This window comes from Thunnus thynnus, chromosome 2 (assembly GCF_963924715.1).
Source record: "Thunnus thynnus chromosome 2, fThuThy2.1, whole genome shotgun sequence".
Taxonomy (NCBI): domain Eukaryota; kingdom Metazoa; phylum Chordata; class Actinopteri; order Scombriformes; family Scombridae; genus Thunnus; species Thunnus thynnus.
In genome coordinates, this window is record NC_089518.1 from 5517008 (window position 1) to 5536200 (window position 19193).

The 19193-nt window shown below is 39.0% G+C and overlaps 1 protein-coding gene across 4 annotated transcripts in view; it reads left to right on the forward strand.

Annotated features, from left to right (window-relative positions):
- The window catches only part of abca2 (ATP-binding cassette, sub-family A (ABC1), member 2), a 119517-nt gene that overhangs the window by 95103 nt on the left and 5221 nt on the right, over window positions 1-19193 (forward strand). For 3 of the 4 annotated variants that reach the window (XM_067600556.1, XM_067600552.1, XM_067600563.1), the window contains 16 exons: window positions 1002-1223; window positions 2411-2513; window positions 5312-5637; window positions 7277-7490; window positions 8997-9102; window positions 9182-9293; window positions 9447-9507; window positions 9684-9858; window positions 12811-12926; window positions 13780-13927; window positions 14330-14453; window positions 14905-15037; window positions 15265-15385; window positions 16685-16863; window positions 18778-18919; window positions 19056-19190. In XM_067600556.1, the coding sequence (XP_067456657.1) occupies window positions 1002-1223; window positions 2411-2513; window positions 5312-5637; window positions 7277-7490; window positions 8997-9102; window positions 9182-9293; window positions 9447-9507; window positions 9684-9858; window positions 12811-12926; window positions 13780-13927; window positions 14330-14453; window positions 14905-15037; window positions 15265-15385; window positions 16685-16863; window positions 18778-18919; window positions 19056-19190 (2417 nt within the window). Of the gene's footprint in view, window positions 1-1001; window positions 1224-2410; window positions 2514-5311; window positions 5638-7276; window positions 7491-8996; window positions 9103-9181; window positions 9294-9446; window positions 9508-9683; window positions 9859-12810; window positions 12927-13779; window positions 13928-14329; window positions 14454-14904; window positions 15049-15264; window positions 15391-16684; window positions 16864-18777; window positions 18920-19055; window positions 19191-19193 lie in introns of those variants that run through there. The other variant, XM_067600572.1, reaches the window with a different exon arrangement.

A 19193-nucleotide genomic window follows, 5' to 3' on the forward strand; every position in this document is an offset into this window, starting at 1 on the left:
TACATAACTTTATAGTACAGCCCCACCAATACTGGATTTTGCCATTACTCATATCAATATATAGGAGTTTAAAAAATATAACAATAGGCTACCAGTAAGTTTTTAAACAATCTTGATAGTGACTTGTCGATGGACAGACTATGTAATCATGACACAGTTTATAAAGTTATAATCTTGTTTTTCTGTTCTGCAGCTTGTTTCTTACTAGCACATTGGTCTTCATGCAAGAACCACTCGTACAAACAGAGGAGTTCTTAAGTGTCATGTACCAGCAACTTAAGAGATGTCCTTTGTTTGACTTATATTGACTGAATTATGGCGCCTTAACAATATGTAGTTTAAAAATGTTCCAGAAAATAACTAAAATAAAGATATACATTGTTAAATAAAAAAAATTAAATGTAATGAAAATTTTATTTTCTATTCACAGTTTAAATTTGATGTGTATCATAACTTTTCATGTTTAGATTTTATTGATTTTTTTTAATGACATATTTGCATGACAACGTATACATTTGCTTATTCTGTCATTCATCTTTGTGACGCCACTTATACATGACCACTCTCCATTACAGTCCTGGACCACTCTGCTGTAAGATGTGTTTAACTTAATATTATTTTATTTTATTACTTAATAATATTTTATTTATTTGCAGCATTTTTGTTTTGTTTAATTTCGTGTACAGTATGTGTTGTCAAAGAGGTGAATTGAAGGTGTTTTTTTTCTTCTTTCAATACCTTACCTTGAGGAATAGAAGTATATTGAACTTAAAATACCTATATGTTCTTATTTATTGCCTCTAGTGAAGCTAAATGGAGATTACAACTTCAAGATCTGAGTACTATGCAAGAAATTTTGTGATTTATGATTTTGGACTGTATTAAAAAAAACTGTAGCAATGACCAAAATATTGTACACACTGTCAAGTCTGCAGAATTTTCCAGACAGACGTCTACTGAGACTGATAAATATGATAAATTTTGCCCTCCTTCATCTCCAGGGGATGCAGAGAACCCCTCGTCCACAGAGCCAGAGGTCCTGGAGGGGCAGGGCAGCTTCAAGCTGGAGGGTTGGTGGTTAAAGCTGAGTCAGTTCCACGGCCTCATCGTGAAGAGGTTCCACTGTGCCAAGAGAAACACCAAGGGCCTCTTCTCTCAGATCCTCCTACCCGCCTTCTTCGTCTGTGTGGCCATGACCGTGGCTTTATCTGTGCCTGAGATAGGTGAGATTTTACATGACATACTGCACAAGAGCACTGCTGATGTTCTGTCCCAGCAGGCAGTTAGTTAAGTGCATCTAGTGAAAAAGCAGGTGAATGCACACTGGTGTTGTTTAGCTGTTTGTTGGAGCAATTCACTTATCCAACTTTGGTGATTACAGTTAAATATGAAGCTTACTACAGTATTCTGCCCTATTTCAGTAAGTTGTGTTCAGCCAGCTGTAAATTAGTCCCTAATTAGATGGCTGGCATGAAAACAAGCAAAAAGATGGCAAAAAGCTCTGTAGAGCTGAGGGATCTGCACAGTTGGTGACCTTTCTCTCTAGGTCTGTCATTTTTTTAAAAAAAAACGTCCGCATCTCATACAATAGGCTTGATGCAATTTCACACATTAACATATGAGTTTCCTTTATACAGTTTATATTACAGTACTTTGCAAACGTTTTAGGCATTAAAAGTAGAGTGAGAATACAAATAATGCCATGAATAGTTTTTATAAATCAATTAGCACCTGCTCACAGTGTTTCAGGTACTTGGCAGGTCAGTTGTTCCTGCATCTTGGAGAAGTTGCCACAGTTCTTCTTCTGTGGATTTCGGCGTCTCAGCTGCTTCTGTCTCTTCATATAATCCCAGACTGACTCCAAGATGTTGAGATCGGGACTCTGTGGGGGCTGAACCATCTGTTGCAGGACTCCTTGTTCTTTTGTTGCTGAAGATGTCACTTTGAGACACAACTTTCATATGACATTTGATCCATTGTTACAATAAAAACGTCGATTAGTGCAGCTTTCAAGGTTCAACGTTAATACAGGCTATGCTGTGTTCCAGACAACAGGAACATAATTTATGATTTGACAATGACAATTTTTTATTCTTTTTACCACTTTGGTACTTTCAGTTGCTAGATTTACTAGGCTGACATGGCGTTTCACTTGCCTTATTGCCTTATTGTTGAACCATGGCTTTACATAATTAAGGCACTTAATCGATAATTGGGAACGATTAAAAGAATGTAATAAAATAGGGCAGCTTGGCTTAGCATTGATAAACATGTTCATTTCTGTTCTCTTTTTCTGGTGCTCATAGCAGTGAAAACATGAAAAGTCATCTTCATTGATCTCCACCATCAGCAAATAACAAATCAAAGACGCTTTAACAGGTACATGAATAATGTTTTTCTTGTTTTGCAGGAGACTTGCCCCCCCTGATCTTGTCCCCGTCTCAGTATCATAACTACACTCAACCTAGAGGCAACTTCATCCCCTACGCCAATGAAGACAGACCCCAGTACAGGTCAGATAACATTTGTTTTAGACAGTTACATTGTTACATTGTTGCTGTATTCACAGTGATGGTGCAGTACACACTGGACGATAATTGTACAGGCTCAACTGTTGGCTGTGTGTTGCAGCATCTAGACACAAGGAAGCTTTTTACCTGCACTTTAATGTAAGAACTTAAACCTGTCTTGTCTGGAACAAAATCACATTACAGCCAGCTGTCATTGTGTGGAAAAGAAATTTCTCAACTAGCTGCTAACGTAAATGGTTCTTTAGCTGGAGAAGAATAACCACAAACACCAACACACTCTGACACTAACCGCATTTATATAGCCTTAGTACTGGGGTCAGACTTTTAAATGCAGTTGAATGCACCGTCACTGTCACCATCGATAATGACGACAGCACTGCGCCCGGAGACACAACGTATCCAATGTGACTGATGGATCTGCAACGGCGTCCATCGTCGAGTTCAACAGAGGCTCTTGTGTGTTGAGTTCAGAGTCTAAAATTTCACCCTCTCTGGGACAGAATGATGGTCGGTCTCTCGTGAAAGGGACAGCTGACCTGTTCATACTGGACTTCTTGTTTGCGTCCTTGGCTTTCCAGAACACATTCTTCAGGTGTTTTAACTTCCAGGACCGACTGTAGCCGCCCTCCTCCAACTTCTTGGAAATATCCTCATAAATCGCCCGGTTATGATATGAACCAACCAGTTTTTACTGCACTGACTCCTCTGCCTGAACAGAAATCAGATAGCGTGTTTCATCTGTACTCCATCCATGAGCACCCATCTTGCCTGTTGATGTCGTTTGTTATGGCTTTTTCTTGTTGATTTGCACTTTAATATGATGTTGTTGGCATGCAAATGAGTATGTACTTCCGCTTACACAGAGGACGTCAGTTGAGTAGGCGGTCCTTCCCTTCAATGTAGCCCAGGACTCATTGCCTTTACACTGCTAAAAGAATGTGGCCACATGCGTCTGGGCCGAATGTGGTCTGAGTGATCGGATCTCAATCCGTCCTCAACGCATCTCGGGTGCGTAACACCTGTACTTAGACCTGTCCACTTGTGATCGGATCACCGGAGATGGATGTTAATACCAGGTGTAAACAGGGCTAGTCTCTCACTACTAGAGGTCATTATAAGTGAGGTTTAACTTGTGGTTGAAGAGAGGTTTAAGAAAATGTCTGTATGACTCTGATCTTTATTCTGTCAGAATATGGTGTTATAGAATCAGCAATGAGTGTGGGTCAATTATGAAATACATCCAAAATATATTGAACATGAAAACATAGCCATTTTGACAATGATTTATTTTGAGCTGTCAATTATTAACTCCACCACAAGCAAAAAGAACAAAACAAAACCAGAAAACGAACTTGTGTGGCCTTGGTGCAGAATAAGGTGTTAAACGATGGAGGGCTTTAAACTTAAAGTAACTTAAAGTGAACTCTATATGCAACCAGTGTAATCCAGCCAATGGATGCAGAGATATTGTATGGTCTCTGTGTTTAGTGCTTGTCTTGCTGCAGCAGTCCTCGCAGGTAAATAATGGATTGCAAGAGGAGATGATTGCACAGCTAATGGCCTGTAACAGGATGTAATATGAAGTAAAATACTGTATCCTATTGATTAAAGCAACTGGAAATAGGATTTAGCATAAAATAATATTTCTTCAGGACTACATTGCATGGTTATTTGGGGTCATCGTAAAGTTATTTTTACATGGATATTCTTTAAATTTTGTGAATCAATGCAAAAAAGATTTAAAGGTAGAGTCAGTCATTCTGTAGAAAGATTGTTGGTATTTGAAGTAAACACCCAAACAAATACACCCTTCCCTTCATGCTCCGTCAGAAGCTCCGCCCCCCAAAATGAATGGACACCCATCGCCAAGGCAACGACCAAAAGAGAAATAAGGCAGAATCCAGAGTGATGCGTCAGCTGTAGCAACAAACTGCCTTCACCATGCTGACTGACAGTAGAAATTTACCAAACCAAAAGAGTTTGCATGTCGGCTCCACAGGAAGAAATTGACAATGTTTGTATTTATTGATTAATTGATACAGTTAATAAGTAGAAAACACATATACAGCAGGATATTTGTGAGATTTAAACAGCTGCCTGCTCAGATTACGCTTCACTAAACGCCACAGAATCAGACTTGGACTAAAAAAACCCGGGGGGTCTCTGTAAGACTGTCTCGGATTCATTGTGGATTGATACATTTAATAAAATGGAAGCGAATCTGTTCAATGAGAAAACACTTTCTAGCCTCTCTCTCTCCAGTTCACCAGCCCTCCCCCACCATTCAACGGGTGCTAGAGAAGGGAGACTGTCATGTCCTCACCATGGATGTGTTATAAGAGCTGGATACCAGACCGAAAATGGCGCCCATTCAGTCCAATAAGAATTGCTCAGCTGGCACATATGCCAAAAAACGTTTCTAGCTTCCAGGTTTTCTTCTGCATTGTGCAGCTGACTGAATATGTGCAGTGGTGTTTCCATCACTGGCCCTGCCCACAAATGACATTGTGATGACATCACAGATTTTCCATTTATTATTATTATTATTATTTATTATTTAGTATTCCATCTATTGAAAGTAAACCTGAATACAGCCACATGCACACACAGGAGCTAACCAGAGTCCAGGCACCTACGACATGATACCTCACAGAATAAACGCTGCTTTCACGTTGACTAAACTTATTGGAGCTAAATTTATATTGATCATGTCATTTAGACACAGACATGCTGCCCACAACTCATTTTCATTTTCCTGCTGCATTTGACCCCCCTCTCAGGAGTAAGCTGTCCCCAGATGCCAGCCCACAGAAGGTCATCAACACCCTGCGTCTTCCCTCTGGCGTTGGTGCTACCTGCGTCCTCAAAACACCCTTCAACAGTACCCTGGACCAGCTGGCCCAGACCCTCAACCCCAGTGCCAACAACTCCAAGACTCTGGCTGCCCGCTACTTTGACTCCATGTGTCTGGACTCCTTCACACAGGGTGTCCCCCTCTCCAACTTTGTGCCCCCCCCTCCCTCACCTGCACCTTCAGATGACCCAGACCCTCGCTTTGAGGATGGACTGTGGAACTTCACAGTTGCCCCTCCAACCACAGTCCATGGTAAGTCCATAAATATATTGCAGCCGAACCAGTCAGTTATTATTATTTGTTATAAAAATATGGAAAATTACTACAAAGGGGTCTTATTTTTGTAGTTTTGTCCATCATGTCTATCAGTAATAATACAGTTGTATTTACCAAACTGAGATCTGGGGACATGGTGACATTGGTGACAAGAAGACTGATGACAATCTGACAGATTGATGGCAGATAGATATGATGGACATAACTAAGAAAAACCTTTCTGTGAAGTGGTTATGAACTTGGTGTTAAGTGTTAATAAACAGGAAAGGATTTTAATATTACATATGTGACTCCAAAGTGTTTCAGCAGACGCCTTCATAAAGGTGTTAAAATAACAAACACAGAAGTAGCACAAGACATGACACAAGGCAGGGCTGCAGAAATCACAGAGGATGCACTGTGAACATCCACCCAATGCAAACTCCCTGCCTGACTCCACAATGAAATGTATGAGGCAAATCACATACATTTCACATACAAATGATAGACTAACTTGAATAGTGTAGCTCTTCAGCTGTCTTATCAATCACTGTCTTATCTGCATAGCACCTTTCATACAGGTTAGTGCAATTCAAAGTGCTACACAGATGACTGACAAGCCAATAATAAGACAGAACAAATGTAGACAGTAAAACAATTTAAAGTGGAAATCTGTTTTGTTCTCTTGGGCGGCACCGTATGGCATTAAGCAGCTATTGCAGGTGTGTTTTTGGACCTCACTCGAGCTCACACCCAAAGATCCAAACAGTGTCACTTGCTGCTGCCAGCAGCAGGATCAGCACCTTGGAGAGCTCATCAAGTCCTGATAACTGTGTTGATGATTCTTTACATGATTAAAATTAATGATTTATTTTTTGAACAATATTTAACAAATATTCTTTAACATTTTTGAGAGTACAGTGATCAGGTTTCCATACTTACAGTAATTAAAACCCTGCTGATTTGACCTGTCACTCCATGACTGAAGAAAACGATTTTAAAGAAACCAAAGCTGTAATTAAAAAAAATAAGTTTAAGTTTTCAAAAACCAAACAACAACATCTCCCTGGGTCAAGGGTCCAGGGTCCATATACCTTTTTTGTAACTTGAGGTCCTCAGTGGTGGTTTTGCTTGGTTGTACATAGCTGAACTTTGTAGTCAGGGCTCCAAAGCTGTGGAATAGTTTACTGGAAGATCTGAGGTTAACTGGCTCAGTGTCTGCTTTTTAATCGTTTTTAAAAACCCACGTTTATAAACAGCTATAATTAGGTGATCTTATTTCTGTGCTTAGTGTATTTAGTGTATCTTATGTCCTACATTCTTGTATTCTAATTGTGTAATTTTATTGATGCCTTTTCCTTTACTTAGCTACCCTTACTTGGTTGTTATAAGATATTGCTTTTACTTGTGCAGCACCTTGTAAAAAAGGTGCTGGGAATGTTGTCATTTTTGTTTGTTGTCCAAATCCAAAACTTCCCTCAGGAAGTTAATTAATTTTTTAAGTCTATCTCCCCTCTAAATGCTAAGGATGACCATAAAAAAACACATGTAGTCCTATTACCTTGTATTTTGTCCAGTCCATAAATAATGTTATTATTTAAATTGATTTGAAGATGTCTCTTTTATCTTTGCTCAGAGCCTGTGACGTCTCCTCCCACTCTTCCCTTGTCCATCCATGAGCCAGTGCGTTGTACCTGCTCCATGCAGGGGACAGGCTTCTCCTGCCCCAGCGGGGTGGGAGGACGGCCCCCCCTCATGAAGGTGGTGACAGGTGACATCCTGGTGGACATCACAGGCCGCAATGTCTCTGAGTATCTCCTCTTCACATCAGACAGACTGCGCCTGCACAGGTACTGTATGTATGCTGTATCTGTGACAACTACGGCTGGTTTCACTGAGGTTTTTGTACCAATACATAAACAAAAATATAATTTTTGCATTAGCTTACTTTGAAGAATACCATTTTTTTTTTTTTTCATTTACAGTGTTGTACAGTTGCTTCAGCTCACTTTTCACAACAAATGTACAAAGCTCATAACACAAAACGCTGAAGTCCTACTTATGGGCTCAGTTCGCACATAAACTAGGTAAGACATGATTTGGTAAAGTATTACCTAGTTTCACAACATTAAGTATGTGTATAACATACAGTGAACTACAGCAATGCTGTAATTTAGGAAAGCAAAAAACATTAAACCACAATTTACACTAATGTAACAGAAATTCAGCACAGTAAATTTTGACAGTGACAGCGAAAAAAAGTATTTCTTTTTCTTTTCACTACTGTCACACATCTGAAATGTATGTCAGTGGTATTTAAGTAATGAAAAATTAAGTTGTGGTGCTGCTCACCAGGATAACAGATATGTTGCATTGATTCTGTGATCTGCATACTTTATATTGTATCGTATTCACAGTTTTCTCCATGCCAAGAATTTTGATAAAAGTGACGTAAGTATTATTAGTATAAGTGTTGAGAAATGAAGGTAACCAATAGTGTAACACAAGCATCTTAAAAAGTGCTTTGCCTGAATAAACTACAGTTTAAACTTAGTCTGATATGGATCAGGAAATATTTGATAAAAGAAAAAGTTAGCATGACAAAGAATCCCAGCAAACTTTTGATACCGGCTTTCCAAACTTGACAGTTTTCAATACACAATTCTAAAGGCAGCTAGAGTTATATAGCACCTTTCAAACATGGAGAATATTCAAAGTGCCTTACATAAGGCTGTAAAATGCATTAGAACAACATTTAAAACACAATAAAAAAAACTAAATAAAATTAATTAATTTTTAATAAAGTTAAGTACAAACAGACATAATTCATAATAGACCAGAAAAAGTCATATTGCAGTTACAATGCAGTGAAGTGAAGTTGTACTTTGAAGTTGTTCTTTGCCCCAACTGACCAGTTTTGGCAAGTGCTCAGCTGGTTTTTGAGGTTCAATACTCAGTCCCAATAAATACACTATTACAAGGACAACTGTTCCAATAGTGTAAAGCCAATATCTGCTAATACTGTCCAAAGAAATAGTGCATTACATTTTTAGTGGATTGTAGGCTTTGTAATAATTGTGATACGCTTTTGTGTTCTCATTTATTTGAAACACACTTTAGAGCTGACATTTATATTATGATCATTTATATTACACTGCATTCATAAGTGTATTTCACAAAATGTGGAACTACTCCTTTAACTGTGACTTAATTGCACTTCACTGTAACTATATTTTGTCTTGGATACATACAGTAAACATTGAAACCTATGATTCTTGAGCAAAATAGTAAAATATGTATCCTACTACCCATTTATGTTTGTTATTGATTTGATTCACTGACTTTGTTCTCAACAGGTACGGTGGTTTAACAGTGGGGAATATCCAGAAATCAATCCCAGCATCTTTTGGGAGAAAGATTCCTCCAATGGTTCGCAAGATAGCAGTTCGCAGATCAGCTCAAGTAAGACAAACAGTCTGAATGGACAGATATGAACAGCCAAATATGAACAGCCACTGACAGACAGTCCCCTTGTTTGCAGGTTTTGTATAACAACAAAGGTTACCACAGCATGCCGACATATCTGAACGTCCTCAACAATGCCATCCTGCGTGCCAACCTTCCTGTATCCAAGGGCAACCCTGCTGCCTATGGTAACGTAATATAGAAATTAATGCATCTTCCCAGTTACATGTCAGATAATTGATAGTGTTGTTAAATAAAGTTGTGTGGTGTTTAGTAGGCTCCTGCTTCGGTTCTTATCATTTACACAGATGGTAGTTATTCTGTGTTCATGTGTTTTGCAGGTATCACACTGACAAACCACCCAATGAATCGAACCAGCGCCAGCCTCTCTTTGGATTACTTGTAAGTTGCTTTTTAGTGTTTTTAAGGATAACTACAGTTTACAAATTAGGGCTTATCTCCTCTCTTCTCTTCTCCTCATTTCGCCATCATCATGTCATTATCCTCTCCTCTCCTCTCCTCTCCTCTCCTCTCCTCTCCTCTCCTCTCCTCTCCTCTCCTCTCCTCTGTATCTCCAGGCTCCAGGGGACAGATGTGGTGATTGCCATCTTCATCATCGTGGCCATGTCCTTTGTGCCAGCCAGTTTTGTAGTTTTCCTGGTTGCAGAGAAATCCACAAAGGCCAAACATCTGCAGTTTGTCAGTGGCTGTGACCCTGTTATCTACTGGCTGGCTAACTACATCTGGGACATGGTGAGCAGGAGACAGTGTGTCAGTGTGTGTGACTGAGTGAGTCAGTGACAATGTAGTGTATAGTAATGTAGTGTATTGTCAGTATCCATAAACTATATTTCACCACCATGAAGTCTTCTTACATTGAGCTAGCTTCAGTGAGGAGCCCAAACAAATATTTTTACACGATAAATGTATTTTCAAATGTATTTTTCCCTCCCTCTTGTGGCTTAGTAGTGTGATCTTTGATATTGTTATGATGCATTAAAAAATGTAATTCTAAAAAAGTAATCCAATGACTATAACTGGCTTATTACATAAATATTTTTCTTAAAGTCCACCTCCACTCAAAAATGTGTTTTTCTTCTTGTACTGTACCTACAGTTGAATATTTGAGCTTCACTGTGCAGAATGAAACATTGATTTGTGACATCACAAATAAATTATTGGAGAGCAGGCAGTCTTCAACCAAATGATGATTAGTCAAGTCAAGTCAGTTTTATTTGTGTAGCATCAAATCGATCAATAGAAGTGATCTCAGGGCACTTTTCACATAGGGCGGGTCTAGACTGTACTTAATTTACATTCCCCCATGAGCTAGAACTTGGCAACAGCAGCAAGGAAAAACCCTGCTTTTAACGGGAAGGAACCTCAAGCAGAACCGGGCTCTATGTGGTCCTAACTATAAGCTTTATCAGAAAGGAAAGTTTTAAGCCTACTCTTAAACATAGAGAGGGTGTCTGCACCCCAGACTGAAACTAGAAGATGGTTCCACAGGAGAGGAGCCTGATAGCTGAAGGCTCTGCCTCCCATTCTACTTTTGGAGACTGTAGGAACCGCAATCAAGCCTGCATTCTGGGAGTGCAGTGTTCTAGTGGGGTAATAGGGTACTATGAGCTCTTTAAGATATGATGGTGCCTGACCATTAAGGGCTTTATAGGTGAGGAGAAGGATTTTAAATTCTATTCTGGATTTGACAGGGAGCCACTGCAGAGAAGCAGGGTAATGCCATCCAGAGTAGTTATATAATTAGATAATGTGTTTCTAAGGTGTTTAGGGCCAAGCACAATAACTTTAGTTTTGTCTGAGTTTAGTAGCAGAAATTTGCAGGTCACCCAGGTCTATATCGGTCTAAAGGCTGGCTGTCAGGCTGTTTAGTACACAGCAATGCTATGTACACAACTCATATCTCTAAGTGGGTACTCATGCAACACATCTTTGGAAAGCTAAGATTCTTGTGATTTGATTGATGCAAACCATTTCAAGATACAATCACAACAGCAGGTTCAATCAACGCCTCTGTCAGACCACAACAAACAAATAATTACAAAATTCACGCTACTCACCTATGAAGCCTCGTATTACTCCACTGACTGATACAACTCTGACAAAAACAGTCTTATTTCATTGACAAAGGTCCAGTTGATCCAATCCAGTAAAATATTTAGTATAAAACACCTTCCCTGTCTTGTCCACAGCCTACAATAGCCAACGAAAGTCTACATCGAAAGGAAGTGCCTGCTCTCTTCTTTTGTGTAAAGACTGAGCCAATAGGAACAGATTCTGCTGATGACTGGTGCTTTTAATAGCCAATGAAATTCCAAAAATTACCATATGCAGCTTTTGTGGTTTCTATAAAGCCACAACATGGAAATTATGTAAATTTAAATAGTTTTCTGTGTGTTACTTTTCATATAAACTGCTTTTCCACCACAAATTCCATTCACTTCCATCGTATTGGAGTGGATCTCAGAGACAGATATTTGAAAACCTGGACAAATAACACCAACACTATCTGCATGGACAGAAGAGAGAAAGTACTTTTTTCATAATTTGGGTGGAATGACTATTAAATCAAACATTGAAATAATATGTTTCTTCTTTAAGTAACATTTTTGTTATAATGAAAACTGTCTTTTCAGTGAAGTAGGAGACATCTTGTGTCCAGCAGTTAAACTACTGAAATGAAAAACATTTGCATATTCATAGATTATCAATTTTAATGATGAAGAAGGAGTAGATGTCATTTTATGGATTTTAACAAGATAACTAAACTTTTTTTTTGGAAAAACCATATCAGGCACATTATTTATTCAAAGTAGAGTATCTTATATACATCCTAAAACATGTCTCAAGGGCTCTTTAATATTCCCATAAACGGGACACTTCTCTGATTCAGTTTACTTAACAAAGCCTGCTTTGTCTTGGGCTTGAGACTTCAAATTTAACAGAACAGAACAGGAAGCCTTTGGTACAAACTGGAGGTGTTGGGTTTGAAAGACATGGGAGGCTCTAATGAAAGATTTTATTGAGTTGCATTATGGGAAGTGTAAGATACAGCATTTTAGAAATTGTGACCCATATTTGGGACTAAAAGTCAGGAAATCGCTGCTTCTGCTGCACAGATTTTGTGTACTACAATATGGAATTACTGGAGTACTCCTTTAAATGTATTTGTTATGAAACGATTGAAACAAATGAGTATATTGACAAGCTGCATGTACATATCTCCTGTGTAGGGGAGTTTTTCCTTGCCCCTGTTGCCAAGTGCTAGCTCATGGGGGAATTGTTGGGTCTCTACAAATGACTGAGTACGGTCTAGACCTGCTCTATGTGAAGTGCACGGAGATAACTTTTGTTATGATTTGGTGCTATATAAATAAAATTGAATTGAATAGGTGAAATCCTCAGTCTTTGTAAATCACACTGTCTGTCCTGGGAGAGGGATCCATCCTCTGTTGCTCTTCCTGAGGTTTTTTCCTTTTTTTCCCCATTAAAGGAGTTTTTTAGGGAGTTTTCCTTATTCAAACTGGGGGTCTAGGGACAGGGGATGTTGTATTGGTGTACAGACTGTAAAGCCCTCTGAGGTAAATTTGTGATTTATGATATTGGACTGTACAAATAAATAAAATTGACTTGACACTGCAATGCCTTGTTTGTCTGAACATGTTCTCTCCTCTCTTCTCTCACCAGATGAACTACCTGGTGCCGGCTACATGCTGTGTTATCATTCTGTTTGTGTTCGACCTGCCGGCCTACACCTCCCCAACTAACTTCCCTGCTGTCCTCTCCCTCTTCCTCCTCTACGGGTGAGTCACCAGATACAAATTCTCACTTTGTACTTATCAGGCTGATGTTCTTATACAGAGCAACAACAAATTCAGTGACTGGTTGGATCTTATTATAGTGAGGTTTATTAGTCATTCAGCTGCACATTACAAACATTTTCTCACTGTTCTCACTGTGTTCTGCCTCCAGCCCAGTACAACCGAGGCGAACTGAATTTCATTTGTGGTCTTTACAGCACTGAAAAATACCATTTTAAAAATTCAACAGCAAGTTGTCTTTACAGAAAACAGTGTTACTGTTGCAGACCTCACTATGAACTACTTGATTAATTTGATTCCATTGTATTGGGGTGGAGGAAGAAATCAGAAAGATATCTGAAAACCTGGTCAATAATTTGGATGAACTGACTCTTAAATACAACATTAAGATAATATGTTTTCTCTTTAAGTAATGTTTTAGTTCACATGCCATAAAAATAAAAATATGATGACCCCAGTAGTTCTGCTTGCTGTCATATTTTTGTTATTGTTAATATGTTAGTTGAGGTTTCACAGATGGTAAAAACCAAAAAGGAAGTTGGGTTGATACCACACTAACCTGTAGAGTCAATGAATGCAACAGTCCAATATGTTTTGATTCCTACCAAACTAGCAATCAAAAAGAATAAGCTGATAAATATCCCTCCCTGCATGTGTGAAGTAGAAAAACAGCAGCACTGCCTGTGGTCACATTGTGACATGTGAGTGTCTGAATTATTGGCGTAATCTGAAACATGTCAGCGAGTCTTTTCATGTCCTGAAGCCTTGGACGTCCTCAGGATTTTGTTCAGAATGAATACCTGTTAAGTCTTCTTCAATGTTTGATTCCTTCCAGGTGGTCCATCACTCCCATCATGTACCCAGCATCTTTCTGGTTTGAGGTTCCCAGCACAGCCTATGTCTTCCTCATAGTGATCAACCTCTTCATAGGCATCACTGCCACAGTCGCCACCTTCCTCCTCCAGCTCTTTGAACATGACAAGGTCAGTCTTACCTAATGTACGAAGTAACAGAATGAGGACAGCTTACAGTGTTCAGTGGTCGTTTCTATGAGTTAGTTCATTTTACAAAATAAATGATAATAGTAATCTTGAGTCCACAACATATACTTTCACTGCACTTAACGCAGACAGACCATCAAACAAAGATGAAAAAGAAATGAAATAAGATTCACAAAGTGTGAATACAGTCATCGTCTAGTTCAAATTCAAGTGTAATTAACACAAGCCATAAATGATACTCACACTGAAAGATCTTCTGTATTTAGGGGATAATAAATGGAGCCAGAAAACAAGACGTAGCAGGGTTCTGTACTGTAGCAGTATCAGTCTTGGCCTTCAGATGTTTCTGTATTTCTTCCTTCACTGTGTTTTCTTCTCTTTCAGGATCTGAAAAAGGTCAACAGCTACCTTAAGTCCTGTTTCCTCATCTTCCCCAACTACAACCTGGGACATGGACTGATGGAGATGGCCTACAATGAGTACATCAACGAATACTACGCAAAAATAGGTATCACACAGAATACATGAGTATACAGTCCCACATCTTGAGGCAGTGAAACGACTATTACAAGATTATTCTGGTGTTTAAACAAAGATGTTAGCCACTCGAAATCCTCCAGCAACTCTTGAGCTAATTCTATTATTTACAGAGATGATGAGTTAAATAAAGATTAGAGAATGTGTAAGAATGAATTCATGTAATGCTTGTAAATAAGTGGAAAAGGGGATTTTTGTCCCTTCTGGGGCTTTTATTATTTGGCTCATTCTTTTAACAGGCGAATTTGAAAAATTTTGAACCTGTCCTTTAATATAGAGAGTTGTAATTAGTTTATTTTTGACCCAGTTACATATTTGTGAAATACATTGATATACAGTATAATATGAATGTAGTTTTAAAGGACATTAAGAGAGTAAAGAGAGAAGAAACTCACTCACAGACTTTAAATTTGTGCTTTCAGGCCAGTTTGACAAGATGAAGTCTCCGTTTGAGTGGGACATTGTGACTCGGGGACTTGTTGCCATGACAATCGAAGGCTTTGTTGGCTTCCTCATCACCATCCTGTGCCAGTACAACTTCCTCAGGAAACCCCCGTGAGTAGTGTGTAAGTCTGTGTGAGTAAGTGTGGATAGTAAGTGTATGAGGAGAATATCTGACATTACATCAAATATTTCCAGCAGCTACAATAAACTGGACAGTAGGAACTTTGAAACATTAGCAGGAGATGTCAGGTTTTAGTGTTGCTCAGTCAGAAATAAAGCATGAGTTTGTCTCCTGAGCTGCTGTTTTGCGCTGATCAACAACTTTCTGTTGAACACAGGAGGGTGCCAGTCAGCTGCCAGCCTATAGAGGATGATGATGTAGATGTGGCCTGTGAGAGACGAAGAGTGCTGAGAGGAGACGCTGACAATGACATGCTGAAGATCGAGAACCTTACAAAGGTTTAAACAATCAGCAAACAATTATTCACAAACTCAATATGTCCTCCCACAGTCTTGTTTTTCAGTATATGCACAGATGGCATCTATTATAAATAAGAGATCCTGCTCCTCATTTTTAATAGAGTGCAGTGACCAGAGTAGTGGTGTCCAGTAGTATGTTTTATTGTCTAAGACCAGTCCTGATCAATACTTGTTTTCAATTGTTCAGCTGCTAAGCTATCCAACTGGCACAGTGGTGATATAATTGAGGGTTTTCTCTCACCCGCACTGAATACATCAGGCTGCTTTTTGGGGAGATGAACTTGTCACTGCTGTCTGATTTTCTGGCCCAATGAGTGTTTTGAGAAAGGGAGACAATTAATCTTTAATTAAGACAATTAGTCTCTTTTGTCTTCTTCCCCTTTTCCCCTGTTTTTGATTTGTGTGGTATCTGTAATGTCTTTTGTGTTAAACAGGGGGAAAAATTATGAAAACTCTGCATCTAGTGGTGGAAAGTAACTAAGTATATTTACTCAAGTACTGTACAATTTGAGGTACTTGTCTTGAGTATTTCCATTTGATGCTACCTTCCTACTTCCACTCCACTTTTCACCAAAAATCAAAGATCAGAGAAAAAACTGAAAACAGATTTGTGTATCAGAACTTTGTTTTTTCTTCTTTCCTCTCCCATTAATCATCTCACGACCCCTCAGATCTATCTGCTGACCCTTTGGAGGGGCCCGACCCCTAGGTTGGGAACCACTGGACTAAACTAGCTAACTGTATATAAAGTAGTGTAAACTAGCTCCACCTCCAGCAGATACAACAGTAACATGCTGCTCTAACACTGATGCTTCACTATTAATAATCTAATGATGTCATATATAATAATATATCAGTCAGAGGGACCAAACCACTACTTTTACTGCAATACTTTAACTACATCAAGCTCATAATACTTGCTCATGTACTTTTACTTAAGTATAATTTTTCATGCAGGACTTTTACTTGTAATGAATTATTTTTACATCGTGGTATTACTACATTTACTTAAGTAAAAGATCTGAATACTTCTTCCGCCCCTGTCTGAATCAGAAGCAAAAATATATATATTTAGAGTTCTGCAGTTTCATCACAAAAAATGTATTTCTTTCATACCAATTAGCATACAATATCTCAGCTTTCTCAAAATCTACGAGGTAATCATCTCAATAGAGCTAATTACACTTAAATTGCCTGTTGAAAAGGTCATACATGTGAAGTGTAGATGATTTGTAATTAAGAAGCTGAATGTGCATGTGTTTCTCTGGTCTTCCTCAGGTTTATAAATCCAGGAAGATGGGTCGTATCCTGGCAGTGGACCGGCTGTGTCTGGGCGTCCGGCCTGGTGAGTGCTTTGGGTTGCTGGGAGTGAACGGAGCCGGGAAGACCACCACCTTTAAGATGCTGACGGGAGACGAGTGCACCACTGGAGGAGAGGCCTTCATTAACAGGAACAGGTCCGTCCCAGACAAATGAGTTCATTCTTTACCATCCCACATGGAGGTACATGAAGACAATCTCATCTGAAGTGCACTATATAGCCAACACCCATTGCTAACAGGTGCATAAAAGCAAGCATACAGCCTCATAATCTCCACTGACACACAGCAGAATGGGGTGCACTGAAGAGTTCAGTGATTTTGAACATGTCACTGTCATCAGACGCCATTTTTGCTCGAAGGTTAATCTCCTCCTTGCTAAATTTTCTCCAGCCAACTGTAAGTGTTGTTGTGAAGCACAGACATCTTAGAGCAACAACAGCTCATCTGAGTACTGAAGTCTGTGGGACATTAAATCATTGGTTCCTGGTTGTAGCACCCACTATTGAGTTATGAGTTGAGTCACCCTGACACAGAATGACGGGCTTTGACACACTAAAAATGGCTTTCATCTTTCTCTGTGCTCACATCTTAAAGCCTCTGGAAACATGGCTTGAAATCATAAAAATGCATATATGATATCAAAGTTGAGTGTCTCATTAAGCATCCACAAAAATCTGAATGAAAATAAACATTCATTACTATTAGAAAACTTAGCTCAAAAACAGCTCATTTGGCTGCTCAAACCATTTCTCAGGACTGTGTGGGCGTGTCCAGATCATGTTTGATTGACAGCTCACTTTCAGCTCAAGTACCACTTTATTTTCTATTCATTCACTAAAACGTTTCAAATCAAATCGTATCAAATGGACCCTACTTAGAAAGCTTGACTAATCAACTAAATAGCAAAACAGGTTAGACCACCCAAATCTGTGTTTTTATTTAACTATACCTCTCAGAGTATGACGCTAATCATTTTAGCATTCTCCATTCACGTACATGAAATGGTCAGCATAGCTTGAACATTTTGCTAGTAACTACCAAATCTATCAAATGGACCCTACTTGGATTAAAGCTTGAATAATCCACTACCTAACAAACTAGGTTAGACCACCTGAAACTGTTTTTATTTAACTATACCTCCTGGTGCATGGCACTAATTGTTGGAGCATCTTCCATTCACTTACATGAAATGGTTAGCATTAGCTTTTCTATTCAAAACTTTTGAGCTTATTATCAACTACCCCAGTGGTCTACTAGTTATCTTGACTAATCGGCCAACTAGCAGACTAGAGTAGACCACACATATCTGTTTTTATTGAACTATACCTTCCAGACTAAGAATCTAAGTGTTTTAGCATCTTTCATTCACTTACATGAAAGGGTTAGCATTAGCATTGCTATGCTACACTTTTGAGCTACGTATCCACTCCGTGATTAATACAGATTTGGATGGTGTACCCAAATCTGCTAGTTAGCTTAACACAGTAACTTTCAAACCACATCAGGCTAATTTGAACTTTCATTCTTGCTAAAAGCAAAGAAAAGTGCAGTGCATTGTTTTCTCATGGGGGAGATGAGAGTAAGTGTTGTGGCCAGATAGCCACATCAATCATTTTTCTCTTAAATATTATTGGGCAGGTTTTTATTATGTAATAAATTCCCTAGCTTAGCCCCGCCCAACGGCAACCCATTAACAAGGGAAGGGAGAGAGACTTTCTAAAGAATTACATAATCTATGTCAAAGGCTATGTTCTCATACTTTTTAGGTGTTTACTATATGCACATTAGATCCCAAATTACATGATTAATAGCCAATTATGGATTTGCCTTTCCAGGGGTTTTAAAGGCACTGAAATGTGAAAACCACAGAAAGGTTTTCAGCAAAAATTTTATTTGTAAAAATAACATTAACCAACACCCTACAGTCAGTTAGATCTGTTTTGTTTGTCATACTGTCATTGTGGTTAACTACCTAATTAACTAGCTGAATATCTGCTGTCACTCACTCATATTGCTGTTATTTATGTGTGTGGGTGTGTGTGTTTACAGTATCCTGAAGGACCTGTTACGTGTGCAGCAAAGTATTGGTTACTGTCCACAGTTTGACGCTCTGTTTGACGACCTGACAGCCAGAGAACATCTGGAACTTTACACTCGTCTACGTGGCATTCCTTGGAAGGACCAGGAGAGGGTTGGTCTCACACACACACACACACACATACAGTACTGTAATTCCATCTTGGACATTAAGCAAGAAAAGGTCAGAGTTAAAAAATTGGTAAATGTATTTTATTGGAATAAATCAGTGAGACTGACATACCCCACAGGTGGTGCAGTGGGCATTAGAAAAGCTGGAGTTGTCCAAGTATGCAGACAAGCCTTCTGGCACTTACAGTGGAGGAAACAAACGCAAGCTTTCCACTGCCATCGCTCTGATTGGATACCCCTCACTCATATTCTTGGTA